At 45.5% G+C, this 17,880-nt stretch overlaps 1 protein-coding gene across 6 annotated transcripts in view; it reads left to right on the forward strand.

Moving 5' to 3' along the window:
• Window positions 1-1,413: 1,413 nt before the first annotated feature.
• The window catches only part of LOC149353183 (uncharacterized), a 77,450-nt gene continuing 60,983 nt past the window's right edge, over window positions 1,414-17,880 (forward strand). For 5 of the 6 annotated variants that reach the window (XM_089582378.1, XM_089582379.1, XM_089582380.1 and 2 more), the window contains exons 1-5: window positions 1,414-1,564; window positions 2,143-2,259; window positions 6,452-6,727; window positions 8,568-9,241; window positions 9,741-9,862. In XM_089582378.1, the coding sequence (XP_089438504.1) occupies window positions 1,562-1,564; window positions 2,143-2,259; window positions 6,452-6,727; window positions 8,568-9,241; window positions 9,741-9,862 (1,192 nt within the window). In that variant the 5' untranslated portion in view covers window positions 1,414-1,561. The remainder of the gene's footprint in view (window positions 1,565-2,142; window positions 2,260-6,451; window positions 6,728-8,567; window positions 9,242-9,740; window positions 9,863-17,880) is intronic. The other variant, XM_089582382.1, reaches the window with a different exon arrangement.

Consider the following 17,880-nt stretch of genomic DNA (forward strand, 5'->3'; position numbering starts at 1 on the left):
CGTCTATGGGAGTTTGCATGGCGACCCCTCGAGACCACTTCAGCCACCATGGGCGCTCAAAGCATCATGGGGCGGTGAGCTACTTGTTGCGGAACTGCAACTTTTGGCCAAAAAATAATAGAAAAATAAAGCTGTTTGATAACTACAAACGTCCTAACATTGAAAATCTTGTCTAATGATTGCAACAAACGAGCAGAAAAGCATTTAAGTGCAAAGTTTGCCCAAAATAAGAGACGACTCGCTCTCCTATTGGCCTAGTAATTAACACTATAAAAACTAATATTTCGTATTTAACAGGCGCACTTTTAAAAGTAAATATGTTTTCAAAAAAGATGTTGTTTCTTAGATACTATAAGAGGTTTTTTAATGGCATTTCGGAAGAGTAAAACCTTTTATTGGCGTCGTGTGTCGTCGCGTTTTCCCTACTATGGTTTGTACACTCTGCATTCGCGCGAAAGTCGTCTGCGCACACACGAACAGCGTTTTCGGAATGAAAAATCTTAGTAGTGCCACTCCATGTTCCCGAAAAATTACGACTGTGCCGCAACAAGTAGCTCACCGCCCCATGATGCTTTGGGCGTCCATGGTGGCTGAAGTGCAGCGCCGCCAGCTTTCCCTCTAGGTAATAGTAAGAAACTCTATGGCGCACACACGAACAGCGTTTTCGGAATGAAACGTCTCAGTAGTGCCACTCCATGCTCCCAAAAAATTACGACTGTACCGCAACAAGTAGCTCACCGCCCCATGATGCTTTGAGCGTCCATGGTGGCTGAAGTGCAGCGCCGCCAGCTTTCCCTCTAGGTAATAGTAAGAAACTCTATGGCTGAAGTGATCTCGAGGGGTCTCCATGCAAACTTCCATAGACGGGCTGCCAGCTTTCCCGCTAAAACTGTTTTCTCGCGCACGCGTCTCCGCTGGTATATCCACTCGCCCGCTCCGCCCCGCTGGCCGTAAAAACGCTCAGCTAAAACTGCCTATTCGCTAATCTATTTGCGCTGTGACATTGCGTACTGCACGGCATCACCGTAAGATCAGCGCGTGCTGCCTGTGAACGCGTCCTGAGCGCAGAAATTGACAATAACGAAAGGTACGAGTGTTCTTTTAGCGTAGCTGGCTGTTCTGCGTACGCACGGCAGTCGATTGTGTGTGTGGTTGAACTAGTTTAACGCGTTGTTTTTTTTTTCGCTGCACTACGAAGGCAACGAAGGCTGAGCTTGCGCAGTTTAGCAAACGATAGATGTATTTTCCTCAAAGCGTGAAAAAGCTGCCAGTGGGCAGTCGACTGTAGCCGAAAGTAGCGGTAGCAGACCATAGAGAAACATACTTACGTAAGTATGTTTTTCTATGAGCAGACGACTTTCCCATGAGCCTCTGCTTTGAATCTGGCGGGCAGGTCACGTGACCGGCGCTCGCAGCGCGCCCGCGCGCCTATGCCACCTATGGTCCTATGGTGTGGTGCGTGTACCTGTGGCCTGTGGCACCCTTGTGGTCGTGTGGCTGGTATTTTCGAATGGGAGACTGTGTGTTTGTGCGTGTCGGCTGTTCCTGCTGATGTTTAACAATGGTAAGTACTTATCACGGTAATTATGTAGCTTGCTGTCTGTCCATTTCGTGCCTGAAACGTTGTTGTAACTAGGATTATTTGAAGCCGCTGTCGCTTGCGTTTTTGTTTTGAACAGCGTTTGAAATTCGCGCAGCTCGGACGCTAGTTTCCCAGCGCCCGAGCTGCTCAGCTTTAATACCATATGAGAAAAAGAATCGTGCTAGACAATTTAAATAGCGCTTGTGTAAAAGAAATAACTACACGATGTTGTAAGTGGGTTGCGGAATTAACCACTGCGAAAGAACAAAGAGCTGATGAGCGTGAAAAGTAATCATCTGATCGCACTTTTGGCGCTTTATTCGGTTTAAGTAGCCGTACGTGTAAAAGTGTGCAGTGCTACTAGAGTGTTCAGCAGTGAGCGTCTGAAAAAGCAGCTTTGCTGTGCTGTTCTTTTCTAGTTCGTTTCCTTTGCGTATTGAGCGTTCCGACTCTCACGTGTCTTTCTGCGCGTGTCGCGCCCGTTCTGTTTGGCTTGCGAGAATTATTGGTTTGGGATAGCAGTATTTATGGCCTAATCGCGCTTTCGCGACTGATTTCAGAGTTTGCAAAGTATCCCGGCGTGCACGAGCAGGCAGGAAGAGTTGCAAAGACGCCTAGAAAAAATTCATGAGGAAAAGGACTCAATCGTGAGCACACTGGAGCAGATGGTAAAAGGGGTAAGTCCTTGCTGTAGTGCAAGCGCGCATGGTTGAATGGATGTTTTTCCTGAACGCATTGATGGCCAACACACTGTCAACCAGGTACTTTGAATGAAAACTTTGGCATTATTTGGGAATGCGTGAGGTTACATTTAGCACGGTGTTCGAAAAATGGGGCTAACAGGATTCGCGTTGTGAAGTGCAGTGATGTGTTGCTTGTCAGCATTCGTTTGGGTCTGTATTTCACTTGTAAGGCCTTGAAACAATTGCAGCGTTGAACTGCTTCACATGGGAGGCCTGAAAACAGATGTGGCCTTGGAGCAGACTCATCTTTTGCGTAATTTCTAGGCCAAGAATGTACTAATAGTTCTGCATTTCACACAGTGTGACATTTGTGCAAGTGCCAGTTTTCTGCTTTTGATAAACTTGTTTGATGGCAGAAAATCTAAACCATGTCTTTATGCGGAATGTCAAAAATACTGCGGCTCAGAACAAAAAGTGCTGCGTAGTTTACCATTTTTGGCTTTATTCTAGTTATGCAGGTCCTTCCTTTGTTTTCTATATTCTGGAAGCTTTCTCAACTTGTTTGATTTGATTGCCCACTTCAGTGTAGGAAGCATGTGGTGAGGGTTCTGAGTAACAACTGCTAATCGCGGCATAATTCACTTCTTGCACTTGTTCACCATGAAAATTAGTTTCAATTTCTAATAGGCATCTGTTATTGGAGCTTTTTTCTTTTCTTGGAACTATTATGCATCATCAAGGTCATTGTCAGAAAATGATCCAAGGAAAAGAACAGCTCCCTAAATTTTATCATCTATAAGTAAGTTCTTGAAAATTGGCAACGTGCAACAAAGTGTCAAGCAAGTTGCAGTAGTTCATTGTAGTTGGAGTAATTATGTGTTATGGCAATAGAAGTTTGAAGGAAAATAACATAGTAGTAATTAGTTGGTCTTCTGTAATTGTTCAGTTACTTTTCTGAGACTGTAATAGACCACTTTAAGCAGTTAAGTTGAAATGGATAAATTGTAATTATGATTGGTTACTTACCTTCTGTAATATGTACCAAACTGTTTCTTGCTTATGAAGAGTCCAACTTGTGTGTTTTCTGGCACTCTATATCCAGTTTAAAGCAAGTAAGGCTTGCCCAAAGCATTTCTTTTTTGTCTGCAGACAGATGGTAGCACGGGTATTAAATGACCGTGTTGGTACCATTAAAAAAAAAAAGTGTTTATTAGGGGATTATAAAGGTTTGTGCACTATTTTCGCTCGGAAATTGTCAAAAGCAAACAGTGTGACAGGGTCTACAAATAGCAGTACATGTTGTTTGATACTTTCCTGTGGGGAAGAAGTGTGGAGGCTAATGAAAAAGGTTCAACCTAAATTGAGGAGAGTGCAGCAAGCTATGGAAAGGAAAATGATGTGCAACGGTAAGAGACAGGAAGAGGGAAAGTGGGTCTGAGAAGAAGTGTTGATTAATCACATCCTTGTTGAAATAAGAAGAAATGGGCTTGGGGAGGGCATGTAATGTGAAGGCAAAATAACGGATGGTCGCTAAGGGTAATTGACTGGATTCCAAGAGAAAGCAGGTGTAGCAGAGGGCAGCAGGAAAGGGAGAGGCCTTTGTCCTGCAGTGGCCGCAGTGAGGCTGCTGCTGCTGCTGCTGCTGCTGATGATGATGATGATGATGATTGCCCTCAAGATTAGCAGTACTTCACACAGCTACTACATGTGCTGAGACAAATGGGCTTGTCTGGTTCAGGTTACTCCTGCCATATCTGGGCTTGTCTGGTTTAGGTTACTCCTGTCATATCTTAAGTGCAGCAGCTTATACATGTCCTGTCCTCATAAAACCTTCCCCCAGGAAATTAGTGCTGCGAATGGATTGTGCCATTTATTAAAGCATTTAGTGGGGCAAGTTGGTACTGGCTTCCTGAATTTGTGGTTGGTAGTGAAATAATAGACACAGACAGGACAAAGAACTAGAGGACAATTCCTAGGTTTCAATTGAACCTTTATGGCAGGCCTACGTGACATATATACATTCCACCAAGCACTTACAGGTACATTGTCATTTAAAACAAATCTGCCTTCAATTGCCACCCCCTTATGAACTTGGGAAGCCATGGGAATTTAGGGAGTGTGCCCCATTTTAAGCACCCTCATGGCATTGCCACTAAGTGATCACAGAAATTTTTTCCTGTTCTTTACTTTGCGCCGCCGCGGTGGCTCAGTGGTTATTGTGCTCAGCTGCTGACCCGAAAGACGCGGGTTCGATCCCGGCCGCGGCGGTTGAATTTTTTTGGAGGAGAAATTCTAGAGGCCTGTGTACTGTGCGATGTCAGTGCACGTTAAAGAACCCCAGGTGGTCGAAATTTCCAGAGCCCTCCACTACGGCGTCTCTCATAGCCTGAGTCGTTTGGGATGTTAAGCCCCATAAACCAACCAACCAACCAACCAATCTTTACTTTGCGTATTGCTTTAAAAAAAATTGGCTGTGGCTTAGCTCAGCTATGCCAGGATATACGTAGCGAAAGCTAAGGCATAGCTTGGTTAGCCTTCTAATCTTGATTGCACTACCAGGTTAGTCTGGTTGTCTAGCTATGTTGTTGTTGCATTAAAGACGAGACGTCCATACTGCCGCCTCAACTGTGGTTGCGGTGCACGCGAAGTCTCCTTTTCAATCCTCTGACATGCTATCAGGCATGCGACACAGCTGGCGAAGCGAGCAGAGGCGAGCGCAACGACGAGGCAAGCGGTGTGACGTCATACCAAGTGGCAACGGTGGGGCGCAGGGTGTGACATCATGTCAGATGGTGCGGCGAGCGCGCGGCGTCCGCCATCTGGGGCGGTTGTTAGGCAATGGCTCAAGGTCGGTCTCTGTGCCTCCTCGGAGCACCGCCACAGCGAAATCGCAAGTTCATGGCCAATGTAGCTTTTGCTACAAAATGCACATCCAGAGGCAAGCAGCAGTTACGTGCGGACGCAAGCTGTGGAGCAGCATTTTGCATTGCACACTGGATGGCGGCCCAGAAAGGCAGAGATGGCGGTGCTAATAGCAGCATCTATTGTGCACAGCATGAACTGGTACCCATTAGAGGAGTATCAGCATAGCATATTTTGTTGCATGTTTTCTTCTTTGTAATGATGCATAAAACATTAGTACACATGGATCACCATGCGGTATTCGCGAATGCTGAATAATTTATAATCAGATTTCTTCTCTCACCTGTTTTGAATTCTGCTTCAACAGCCGAGTGATGGCTATGATGCCAAAGCTCCATATAGGTCATGTGGAGCATGAGAAAAACAGTAATGTAATTGCTGCTTCTTCACTTGTTGTGTTCCGGCCCTTAGGGCAGGCTAGCTTTAGCGCTGTAGTGAGTTAAAGCGATGAAGCCGTGATCATATTGCAGTTCTTCTCATGCTTCATGGGATATACTACACGAACCTTTGAAGTCGTAGCCATCGTTTGGATAGGTGAGAGAAGAATTTTGTTTGCAAATTATTTAGTGGCTGTAGGTAAATACCGTGCGATGATTCTGCATAGAAATGTCTTGTGCATCATTACAAAGAAGAAAGCATGCAACCGAAATTTGGTGTCCGTACTCCTTTATTGTCTGTATACACAGTTCCCTGTTGCCATGCTTCCACTAAATTGCTTGCCTGTGTTGTTAACGTGCGACTGCTGCTTGACATGTGTGATGGAAAGTAAAAAGTGTCTTTTGAGCAAAAAGTGTGGCTGCTGCTCTCTTGATTGCATATGATGTTCAAGGTGCCTTGCATTATCAGAAGTTGTTGCTAAGCATGTAAAATGCATATTCAGCAAGGAAATGAAGTGTTTTTTTGGCTGTTGCTGCTGAGTGATGCTGGTCATCATGGGGTAAGTGGCAGACTAGTCATCTTGTCCTGGTTGACTTATCCACTGCTTAGTTTTCTTTCTAATGTGTGTGCGCATCCCACTTCATTGTGAATTAGTTTTTTTTTTGTTATAGCAGAAGAGCTGATAAATAATACTGTGCTGTAGTGTAATGCAAATAGTATTGCAGAAAACTAGTAGATGGCGGTGCGTGTACTGCATTATTGGTAGCATTGACTTTACATCTGGAGGCATGTGTGTAATGCACTGCCATTTAGGCTGTGCAACTGTGTCATGCAGGCATGTGTGTAATGCATTGTCATTTAGGCTGTGCAACTCTTTTTCATGCAGGTGGACTTGCTTGTGTCTCATGTGTGTTCCATGACAAACGTCGACCGCTTTTTCTATGGTGTTGTGGACGCCAGTGTGGCGATTGAGCAGCTTTACCTCAAGTTGTTCAGAATTCAACTTTTGCTCACCACAGAAAATAATTATGTTGATGCTGCACAGCAGAGATCACCCCAAGTAGCCATCACATTCCCCAGCAACACTGATGACAGTGAAGACGGAGATTCTCAGGTGGCTGTAATTGATGGAAATGAAAGTCAGCACGCCTTTCAGTCCAGTGTAAGTAGGACCTTATTGTTGCTTATAGGGGCTCTGAAAGGGGCTCTCAATAAAGATGCGGTATTGCTGGGATGAATAAGGACGCCACTTCACGAATATCCTCCAGCAAGCTGAGTTATCTGTGGGCAGAACTTAAATTCCAGCGTCTTCGCGCCTTTCCCTCTCCTCTCGTTGCTTTTTACGCTCTCAAAAGTTGGCACTGCACCGCTGGCCCCACTGCATGAATTCCACAGGGGGGGGGGGGGGGCAATGCGACACATGAGGGCATGAGCATGAAAAAGTAGTCACTGGAAAGGACTTGCCAACTTTCATGCGTGGTTGTAGGTTTTCTGCTGCTTGTAGAAGTGTATTATTTGGCTCGGGTGTTCATGACGAGAGAATCTAGTGATTCAGTGAGTTTATGTACTCCCTCAGGAGGTGTTTCAAAGCCAAACTTCGTGTTTCATTTTAGTGACAGCTGGTGTTACCGGCATTCCTAGTCCAGAATTCGCATAATCTGGCAGCCATAATTTCATGAGAGGTGTGTACGAGCAAATGGAAAGGGGAGTACATGACAGCTGCTTGTGTAGGATGTGGGCATCATCAGAAGGAAACAATGTGTTAGCAATGGTGAATGTGTTTAGAGTGTGTTCTAATATGCTCACTGATAGGTACAGAGGTCAACAGTGAGCAGTTTGTAGTATGGTGAGAAGCATTTGCTGAGCCAAGAGGAGGAATGGGAGCTGAAAACTAGCTGAGCTGAATGAAGCACAGATTCCATGATGTGCTGCTTTCACAAAACAAGACTGGCAGGCTGAGTTCGAAACCCAGTGGTTGTGGTGAGCCTCACGAACCAAAGTAGCAAATATTGGGGATCAATGTGAAGTGCCGACGCTGTGCTTCAGGCGGAGTGCTATTGGTGTTGCAAGCAGCCCTTTATCGCCCCTGTAGGCATACAAATACACATGAGGGGTACGGCAGAAATGATTACCTTGCCTAAGAAAATTAACATCTAGCTTTGCTCTTCATGCAGACAAACACTGCACTGACAGCCATATTCACTGGATAGAAATCCTGTGAATATGGCTGTAAGTGCAGTGTTTGTTTGCATATAGAGCAAAGCTGGCTGTTAATTTTCTTACGCAAGGTAATCATTTCTGCCGTTAAATTTTTGTCCATTGCGACTGAAGAGCCCAGTGGGGTCCACAGCACAGTGTACCAGATAGGTTAAAAATAGCCTTTGCCCCAATGCCATGACGCATTGAAAGGCCTGTTGTCTGCCGGTATAGCTCGCCGGGCCAGTTCCAGAAATATGGATACAGTCATGGACTTTTCAGTTGAGCATTTTCAGCATACAAAACCTCCCATGAAACAGAATGGTTGCGCTGTTATGGAACATGGCAGAAACATGGCAAATACTATAAGGGTTTCCGAGGAGTACGGGGAACTGCTGCTTCGACCATCACAATATATCAAGCACTGCATATCTTGCTGTGCTATTATGCATCACTTATCCATTTGTCGGAGATAAATGTTTAGTTTGTGTCAGTGGCATTTGAGTTGTGTGTGCTATTAGTTGAAATACCTTAAAAATCAAAACAGTCATCATTTAGCATTTTGCTTGCGGAAAGGTGCCTAGGTGCAGCAGGGACGCGTGCTTGCTTCGTCCAAAATACTTCTGCCTGTGTACCGTTTTAGGCCTATAAGGCTTTTGCCTTACTAGAGAGTGTTCAACTGATTAGTAGTATTGTGTGCTGCAGCCTGCTATGAAGGGGAGGTGTATTTTAGAAACAGTCATGTCTGCACCCCCCTCCTTTCCTATCCGAAAAGGTCTGACAAGGTTAATTTTTTTTTTTTTCAGCCGCAACACACCTCAGAGGTATCACTGCAGCATCTGTCTGTCTGTGACGAGCTGCTCGGACTCACATCGGCTGCAAGTCTTGTCCCTCAGCAGCAGCAAAATGTGCCAAATGTGTTGGCACTGGATTGTGCACTCTCCGAAAGTGTGTCCTCGCAAACACCACCACCTATTGAATATGCTAGCAAGACACCTGCTTTGCCTGAAAATGAAAGTGTGACTCCGTGCACTGAAGCATATGTTACCGATGTGTCTGCTCCGATTAAGCAGCAGCCTTCAGCTGAACCATCCAGCATCGCCGGCATTGATCAGGGTGAAAAGGACCGGAACAAATTGTTCAAAGTTAGAGCATGTGCAGTACAACCAAACATTCGTCATGTTGCTTTACCGCATTCTGTACAAAGACAGGGTGGCCGAACTCGAGCAGCCGGCGGCCGCACTTCCGTCTTCACGCCATCACCAGAGACAGTGGGTCACAATAGCACAGTAGTTCCCAGCGCAATTGCTGCTAGGCTAGATATAAGCCAACCGGTGTATCATGAAATTCCCACATTTTTCCCAGATATTATGCGCTCTACGCAAGACGTTGTTCTTTCGTTCTACAAGAACCCTGCAGAGTTTTGGCTTCAACTGGATACATCTGCAAAAGCACTGGAGATCTTCCTGAAAAAACTGCAGTAAGTCTCAGTCTCAGTTTGCTTCGTCAGCAGTAGAACCTATGGGTACCTAGGTTTCAATTGGTGAAGCCACTGAGTTTTTTTATTCCTGCAAAAAAGAAATGCTCCGCTGTTTGCTTTAGCATAAAATTTAAATATTTTTGTCAAGAGCATCTGCTTGGTAGGGATCCACAAAATTTTTATATAAAAGCATTTCAAACAGTTAATAAAGATGGCGACATGCTCCTGTTGATAAGCTTGTTGTTAATAGCAATTGCATTTATGTCTTGGTTGTTTAAATCCTTGTTCCTGAAACATTTTGCTGTAATTTATCAGTTTTATGTCGAGGAATTGATCTACTCTTATTTTGTGGTTGTGTAGGGGGCCCCAGATTTGTACACTAGCACTAGTGAAGATGTAAAATGCTACAAAATTCAGTAGCGATTTTGGAGTTGTGAATGAGCTTTTTTTTTTTTTTTGAAGATTTTATTTTTTCACCTTGCATTATGTGTATCCACAGTGAATACTATAGCTGCAGTGATCGACGGCAAGGACTTACACCTAAACCAGGAATGAGCTGTGCAGCGTTCTATGCAGAAGATGGCCACTGGTACCGTGCTAAGATTGTGCGGGTGTTTCCAGGTATGTCTGCTGCTCTTACTGTTCTGTCAAGGTAGTCCTCATTACTGCATTACATCCCCTTGTCTTCTCACAGTTGGGCAGGCAGCCAGGGTAGAGCGTGGGGACCAGCGCTCGTAGTAATATTTAATGCTTCCTTTATTGTTTCTCCATGCAAATTTACGACCTGATGGGTAACCCCTTTGACCAATTAAAATTTCCTTTAGTCTCAGCACTCTCTCTTCTCTGTACAGTAAGTTGCCATGGGCCTCTTCTGAAAAAAAAAAAAAAAAGACCTATGTGCCTGCTCACAGTGCAAGATGTTATGCACAGGACTGAGTTGGGGGACCTTTGCCAGGCATATGTCTGGCGTGTAGAATGTATGAAGTGACTGTGTGGCCTATATGTATTCTTATGTGTAAAGATGGTGCAATGCAAGATAATGGTGCTTTCTTGTATATGCATTCATGCATGTTTAAATTGTGGGGTACAGGGAGAAAGCTGTATGCTTTGAATTCAGAAATGTGTTATCTGTGCTTCTAAGACACTGAAGGCCATCTAGGCATTCGGTGGTGCCAGTGATAATGCAAATATGTTGGGCTCTGCTGCCGATGGTGCAGTTATTGCTTTACAGTTTCAACCCCTTATAACTATAGTTATGGTAATTTAGCAAAACACTACGGTGCCACTGATTTGACCTTTGTGATTCATCAGAACTGTTTTTTGCAGTACCTTGTCTTGTCAGCATGGTGTAGCTTTATTTCGTACTGAGGCTGGCTATGAGATAGAAATAGTGACGCATAATTTAAACCTTCACTGAGTGCTGAAATTCATGTACCTACACTAATATTATATACTGACAGGCATGTGTGTTTTCAATTGTCATTGAGAAGTTGCAAAAAACGTCCGGCCGGTTCCTGTGTTTTGACCTCTCACTTGTTTGTTTTCAAAACATACTTTTCAAACTTGTGCTCAAGTTGTCATTCCATGCATATTGGTATTAAAAAAGGCTTTAAATTATCTGCATGTAGTTAAAACACAATAGGAATAAAACATACTCTACTTTTCATGCGGTGACTTCAGTTTTGTGCATGGCAAACTGTTTTGAAGACATTTTTATAGAAATCAGGTTTAATCCGTTCTTTTCTTTTTCTAAGAAATCTGCTCTGGGTACAACAGTGCGGTAAAACCTGGTTGTACCTGAAAATGAAGGGCCCTACATGGCACTGTAGTAGGATACAACTCTGGAATGAAGTGTCAAACACCCCTTCAAGGAAGCCCTCCAGCCAATGGCGTCAGCCATTTGTGATGACTTGGTGGTCAATCCCCCCAGCACGACATAGTGAATGGTTGGCAGGTGCCCTCGTGAAATGGGATTAACCTTGACACCATAACAGTCTGTGGACGCGGTTGAGCGCAGGGCCTCCTTTGGGGGATGTCTGCTGCTTTGCTCTTCACTTGTATCCAGCTGTAGGCAACTTCCCTTTGTGATTTGCAGAGTTGCCGACCCAAACTCTCTGGGTTATTGTTTTTTTATCGAGCTCACATCTGTTGTTATCATAACGGCTATGGCCACCAAAAACTGTGGTGCTTTTATTGCTATCAGTACATTCACTCGACAGTTAGCAGCTCTGAGCTTGTGCTCATGTGCTTGCTTTCTGGCAGGAGGTAGCAGTTGACAGAATGGACAGAAATTAGCGGGTGTCAAAATGTCTTTCATTGAAGCTTTCTTTTTTCTTTGCTTGTGCGCTACTGTTAAAGCTCGATTTAACGAATGGAAGAGCAGCCGGGAATTAATTTGTTAAAGGGGGAATTTGTAAAATTGAGGAAGGCTTTTTTCCACCCTCAGAAATGTGAAATGGTAGCGTAGCGGCATCCGAAAGCAAAATCTCGGCATCGTATTTGCCGACAGCCTGCGCCTGCACTTGTGAAAAGTCAGTGAAAGTGATCCGAATCAGTTGTGTATGAAAGCGCCATCTGGTAAAAAAGATTCGAAGTAAAAGTGGGAAGGGCCGCCGACTGCTGAGTTCTATGTTCTGCGCAGAGGTGCAGCTTGCAGCCCCATCAAGACAAAACCAGGGCCGTGCGTTGGTCGCCTATATGTTACTGCCATGAACCTGCGAAACTTGTTGGGCAAAATAAGTGAAAAATCGCCTTTTTTTTTACTCAGTTATTCCCAGAAAAACTCTGTTAAATTGGGTTTAGTGGTCGTTTGTTTTGTTATTTCGGGTTATTGAGAACACTGAACCCTATGGGTACTTGCCGGAGAATCTAAATTTTTTGGTATTGTCATTTCAGTGAAAGCAATTTTTTATGAGGACATTTTATCTCATTTCATTGCAGGAAAATAAAGTATCTAAGGCTTATTACCTTTTTATAATGGAGTGTAGACACCAAACTTCTGGTGATGTTTTTTTTTATTTATGCTTAAGACATTAGTGTAAATTGATCACCAGTGGTATTTGCCTACGACCAGTAATTGACAAGGAATGACAATGTCTGAATGGTAATGAATGAAGCAGCAGCAACTCATGGCAGCAGCGGGGTCACGCTGACATCTCGCCATAACCGCTGCTCTGAACTTTCGCAGTTGACGTGCTTTGGCACCTGCGTTGGCCAGCAGACGTCTGTGATGCACAACCTTGACAAGAAAAGCGACTACCTTGGTTTGGATTGGTTTATTGGGGTTTAACGTTCCAAAGCGACTTCAGACTATGAGGGACGCCGTAGTGAAAGGCTCCGGAAATTTCGACCACCTGGGGTTCTTTAACATGCACCTGACATCGCGCAGTACATGGGCCTCTAGAATTTCGCCTTCATCGAAATTCGGCCACCGCGGCCGGGATCGAACCCGCGTCTTTCGGGTCAGCAGCCGAGCGCCATAACCACTGAGCCACCACGGCGGGTTGCGACTACCTTGATAGCAGCGCATGGATGACCAGCTCATCCTGCACCTGGTTATGTCATTATCAGCAGCGCCTTCACGGAATTCCTGCCTATAAAAAGACCGAAGGAAAGCTTCAGCAGGCACTCTTGGCAGCAGCACAGCCACGCTGACATCTCGTCATAACCGCTGCTCTGAACTTTTGCAGGTTGATTTCGTTCAACTTGGTTCATTAGCAACCCCTTGCATTTGCGGCAATGTGGCCCCCGCCATCAATGTGGCCCCCGCCAAATGGCCCCCGCCATCATAGCTGCGACTGTAGTCTGGTGTTTTCGTAGCCTTTCGTTCAGGCACTTCAAGTAAAAACAACAAGCGGTAATGAAGTTTCAAGTAGAAACAACAAGCAAGTAAAAACAACAAGGGATAAGTTTCAAGTAAAAACAACAGGCGGTAATGAAGAAAAATGCGTTCCACTCTTTAGCCACACGAGAGTGCTGAGGTGGCTTCATAGGCAGGGTGATAGGGAGATATTTGAAGCATTTTGCATTGATAAGGCAGGGGACAAGTGCGTGAGCACACCCTCAGTAGCCCTCATGAAAAAAGAGATAATCTATCTGTCAAAAAACTTGCGCATCAATTTGGTTTAAATGTTTACTCTTTGTTATGACAACCTGCCTCGTAATAAAGAGAAGGGGGCGGGGGTACAGTCTCCTGAGCATGCGCCGAATACAAGTTTAAAAATCTGTTCTGTGTGCATTAAAACGTCAGTTGAAGTCTAGCGTGCTGTCCCATCGGTTCCTTTTGTCGCTGTCCTTGTGCTTTCCACACTAGTTGCAATGTCGCAGTAACTAACGAATTCACACCAACTAGCCCAACTGTCTTCCATGATCTTTCTCTTATTGCCACCATCAGCACTTCTCCATCTGCCGTAGACTGGGAACGTCTGGCCCGTGTGTGGCTTGAACACCCTGAGCTGCAAGCGCTGCGTGACCATTCTCGTTCCCTCCGTCTGCAGCTCGTGCCTCACCCGTTTGTGTCTGAATCGCTTTAGTGCAACACATCAACGGCTCTACCTCGCCTCTTCATTCCGGATGCTTTCATCATGCTATTTTCTACTCTCATCACGACATATGCCATCCCAGTGTCCAAGCCACCACCTCGTCACGCAGCGGTACGTCTGGCCAAGCATTAACAGCGATGTTCTTAAGTGACCTGCTCGTGCCTCGCTTGACAGTACGCCAAAGTGACCCGCCATCAGAGACTCCTGCACAGCCTTTTCTGTCACCTGGCTGTCACTTTGACCATGTCCATCTCGACCTGGTTGGGCCGCTTCCTCTGTCCCACGACTGCCGGTATGTCCTCACCATTATTGACCACTTCCTGTGTTGGCCTGAAGCTGTGCCCATTCCGGGCATCACTGCAGAAACAGTTGCACAGGCCTTCATCTCGACATAGGTTTCATGTTTGGCTGTCTTGGCATAGTCACAACGGACTGCGGCAGTTCGAATTTGTCCTCTTCTGTTCCCTCAGCCATCTGCTTCTCACCAAGCACTGCCGTACCACCGCATACCATCCCTGTGCCAACGGAATGGTCGAGTGGCTCCATCACCAGCTCAAAGCTGCCCTTTACTTCATGCCTGGACAGAGAGCGCTGGGTTGACCACCTTCTTGTGATGCTTCTCAATCTACAAGCTGTCCTGCATAGAGACCTTCGCTGTTCTGTGGCTGAACTAGTCTTCGGCACACCCCTACGGCTTCCCGGTGACTTGTTTCTTGCTTCGGCTCCATCACCCCAGCCCCAGAAAGACCTCCAGTGCCTACAGGACCACATACAGTACCTCTCGATTACTCCAGCCTATGATGGGCAGTATTGTATACTCCACAAGCCGACCAGATCTGCAACCATACTTCTAGTGGTCGGGGAGAGGTTGTCACGTGAGCTGGACTGCCTTAAATCAGCATACCTCGAGACTCCTCCCAAGGAGCTCCCTATGGATGTCACTGGCGTATCCACCAATCTGTCTACTGCCAAGAGAGCCCCATCTTTGCCTCTTTGGCATGCCCGTTTCGCCATTCCGTCTGGGTGGGGGGACCCTGTAGCACCCACCTACATCGCACTACGCTGACGGTAGCACTCGCAACAGAAGAGAAAAAAAATTCCAGGGGTGCACTTAAGTCTGCTTAGGTGCAGTAATATGAAAGCATTTTTCCTACTGCTGCCAATTATGTTGCTGCATGTTCGCTTCTTTATACCTTTGCCGATTCTAAATAGTGTTTTCACTCAAAATTCGGCGACGTGGGCACTCGCTTAGGTCCCATTACAGTCCCATCGCATGTCCTTTCTCTTTATATGTGTCTGCCATCTCGCCTACACGCACGCCATCTGCTGGACGAGTGCCACACATTGCAAGGGGGGGGGGGGGGGGTTCAGTGTGTGCCGCATGGTGGTGCTACGACTGCACTCCAAGCACGGATGAAATTTACTGGAGGTGTACATCTGCAATTTAGATGCTCATAATTACTCATATATGCCTTGGTACATATTTTGAAGATACTGTGACATAGTGGTGACTACCGTCCGGCGAGCAGGAAAACAACGAGAAGTGCTTCTAAACGAAACTCTTTATTTGGGCTGACTTGCGCCCGCAAAGAACTGGATGACTCGGCTGCGGTGTAGCAACAGGCGAGCTCGGCGGTCATTGAACAGAATGCCCGCCGCTCTTGGCCGTGTTCAAATTATAGCTGATATCAAACTGAGATAAAGCGTGCAAAGTTACTAGAACATTCTGGAACAACATAAAAGCGGCTCCGCCTGGATGCGATCAGTCGAGATGGATCTGGTCGTGTCTTGCATCACAAACGAAGTGATGAAGTGGCGTGCCGGCATCTTTGAAGAATGAGTAAACAAACGCTACAGAGATTCGTGGCAATATGTTTCTGAGACGTCTGTGCATTCACTAGACTCGCCTTTATTCATCTTCAAACGTTCCCGTCTCGCACGCCGGAGGCCCGGGTTCGATTCCCACCTACACCGTCGCTTCCTTCTCATTATTTTTATTCAGTTCATGGGACACGCTCTGTCCACAACTTCTGTTCACGGCTTCTTTCCACAGGTTCTCGTGACGCCACTCATGAGACAAGAAATGCTTTCTCATTAATAAATTAAAGTGGCGCATACTGTGCACATGCACAGCACGGGCAGTTCAGTTTCGATTGCCTGCTACGCCGGTTCTCATATGGATGGATGGATAGGAGCGCCCCCTTTGAAAGGGGGTGGGGGCAATTGCCACCATGCTCAGCTTTTCTTTCTTTATTTTTGTTCAACTGTGTTGTCAATTCTCATTAAGATTTGCCATCTTCTTTACCTGCGGTTTCCTACACTTCTGACCTTATGTCACGTTTCTGCTTTTCAGCCACCAATCCTCCAATCGCTTTTTGCTAACTTACACTGCAGATTTGTTTACATGACCATTGTATCTTTAAACCCTAGGGCCTCAGGAAGAGTGACTGCGCCTGCATCGACATCCGGATGGATACCATCACATTTGATTATGAGGTGTTCAATTGTTTCCACAGATCTACCACACACTGCACATGTGTGTCATCTTCTTCGTTAAATTTTTTTCTGTAGCTGCGCGTTCTAAGACACCCTGACCTAGCTTCAAAAAATAGGCCACTGCCTCTTGAGTTATCATAGAAAAATTCTTTCCTGATCTGCCTTTTCCAGTATCGGTATAGTTCTACACTATGCTTCTTTTCCATTTAATTAATCCAATTTTTAACTTCCGAGTTTTTAACCTGTCGTTTAATGCTCTTTCTTTCTCCGTCCTCATGACCGGCATACTTACTGGTTAGTTTTCTAGTTTTTTTCCGCTACTGTGAGTCAACGCTCCTTCTGTATAAGTATTTAAATACCTTAGCCGCCCACCTGTTATCATCCAATTTCCTCAGGCTTTCTTCATATAGTATTTTACTCTTAGCTTCCTGTGCTTCGAACGATGCCCAGCCCATATCCCCTTGTACTGCCTCGTTTGTGGTTTTGTCGTGGGCACCTGGTGCTAATCTTCCAACAGCTCTCTGATTTACGTCTAATCTTGACTGAACTTCTGCCCTTAAGCACCGAACCGCATTGCTGAAAGTAAGCCCCGGCACCATTATTCCTTTTCAAATACCTCTTAGTACTTCATATTTGTTGTACCCCCATAATGCCCTGTTTCATTATCCCGGCGTCTCTTCGTCCTTTTACCCTAAGAGACTCCCAAGCAACCACCGATATCCTTCGGACGGCCGACAGAGGTCTGTTTTGGATGATCCGTACGTCCGCTGAACATCCACAAACAGCCGTTAGACGTCTGTCGGCCGTCCGATAAGAAGTCAAAGGTATATGTTTCGCCCGCCGACAGACGTCCAGTTGAGTACGTCCATTGGCGGATCTTTCTCAAATATTCGCATATAGGTATAGTGCATGTGTGCTTTTTTCACTTCGCGCGATGCAGTAAAATGAAAAACAATTTGATGCACAGCAGGCATGTTTTATTTTGGTTGACGATAAATCAGCAGAGCAATGGGTTATATTCGAAAAATTTCTTAAATGTGACTTCAAATGTGGCAAGCTTGGGACACACATCTATAATCTTCCCACCCACAGGATTTCTGAAAAAAAAAAACGCAGCAAACATCAGTCATGTGAAACAAATGGCACAGTGCAGCCACCCAAGTAAAAACATTGGAACCAATTAAAGGTGCACTGAAGAGGAATCTGAACTCGTCTTTTGGCCGTGGGAACTCAATCTACACGTTCCGAGCATTCTTAGAAACGTCGATTTATTGGCCTGTGTGGCCGATTTCCCTAATTAAATCGAATTATCGCCCGGCTCCCGCCTTTTTTTGTTTAATTCTCCCTCGTACGGTGGGCAGAGTCTACCAACGCGGGGAGTGCCTTTCACCCAGTCCCGTGGCGGCTTGCCGCTCTGCCATCGGCGGAGTAATACGTAGTAGTCCGTAGAAGCAAATAGTCCGCGCGTATATTTATCTCTGCGGGCTTATTTTGCGGTTATATTATCTTCAAATGAAACTATTTATTCGCGGAAACCTAAAAAACAAAATGAAGCGAAAGGAAAGCCTCCACGGAGCTGGCTGAAAGGCGCTCCCCGCGTTG

This window comes from Amblyomma mixtum, chromosome 3 (genome assembly GCF_055824585.1).
Source record: "Amblyomma mixtum isolate Tamu chromosome 3, ASM5582458v1, whole genome shotgun sequence".
NCBI classification, from domain to species: domain Eukaryota; kingdom Metazoa; phylum Arthropoda; class Arachnida; order Ixodida; family Ixodidae; genus Amblyomma; species Amblyomma mixtum.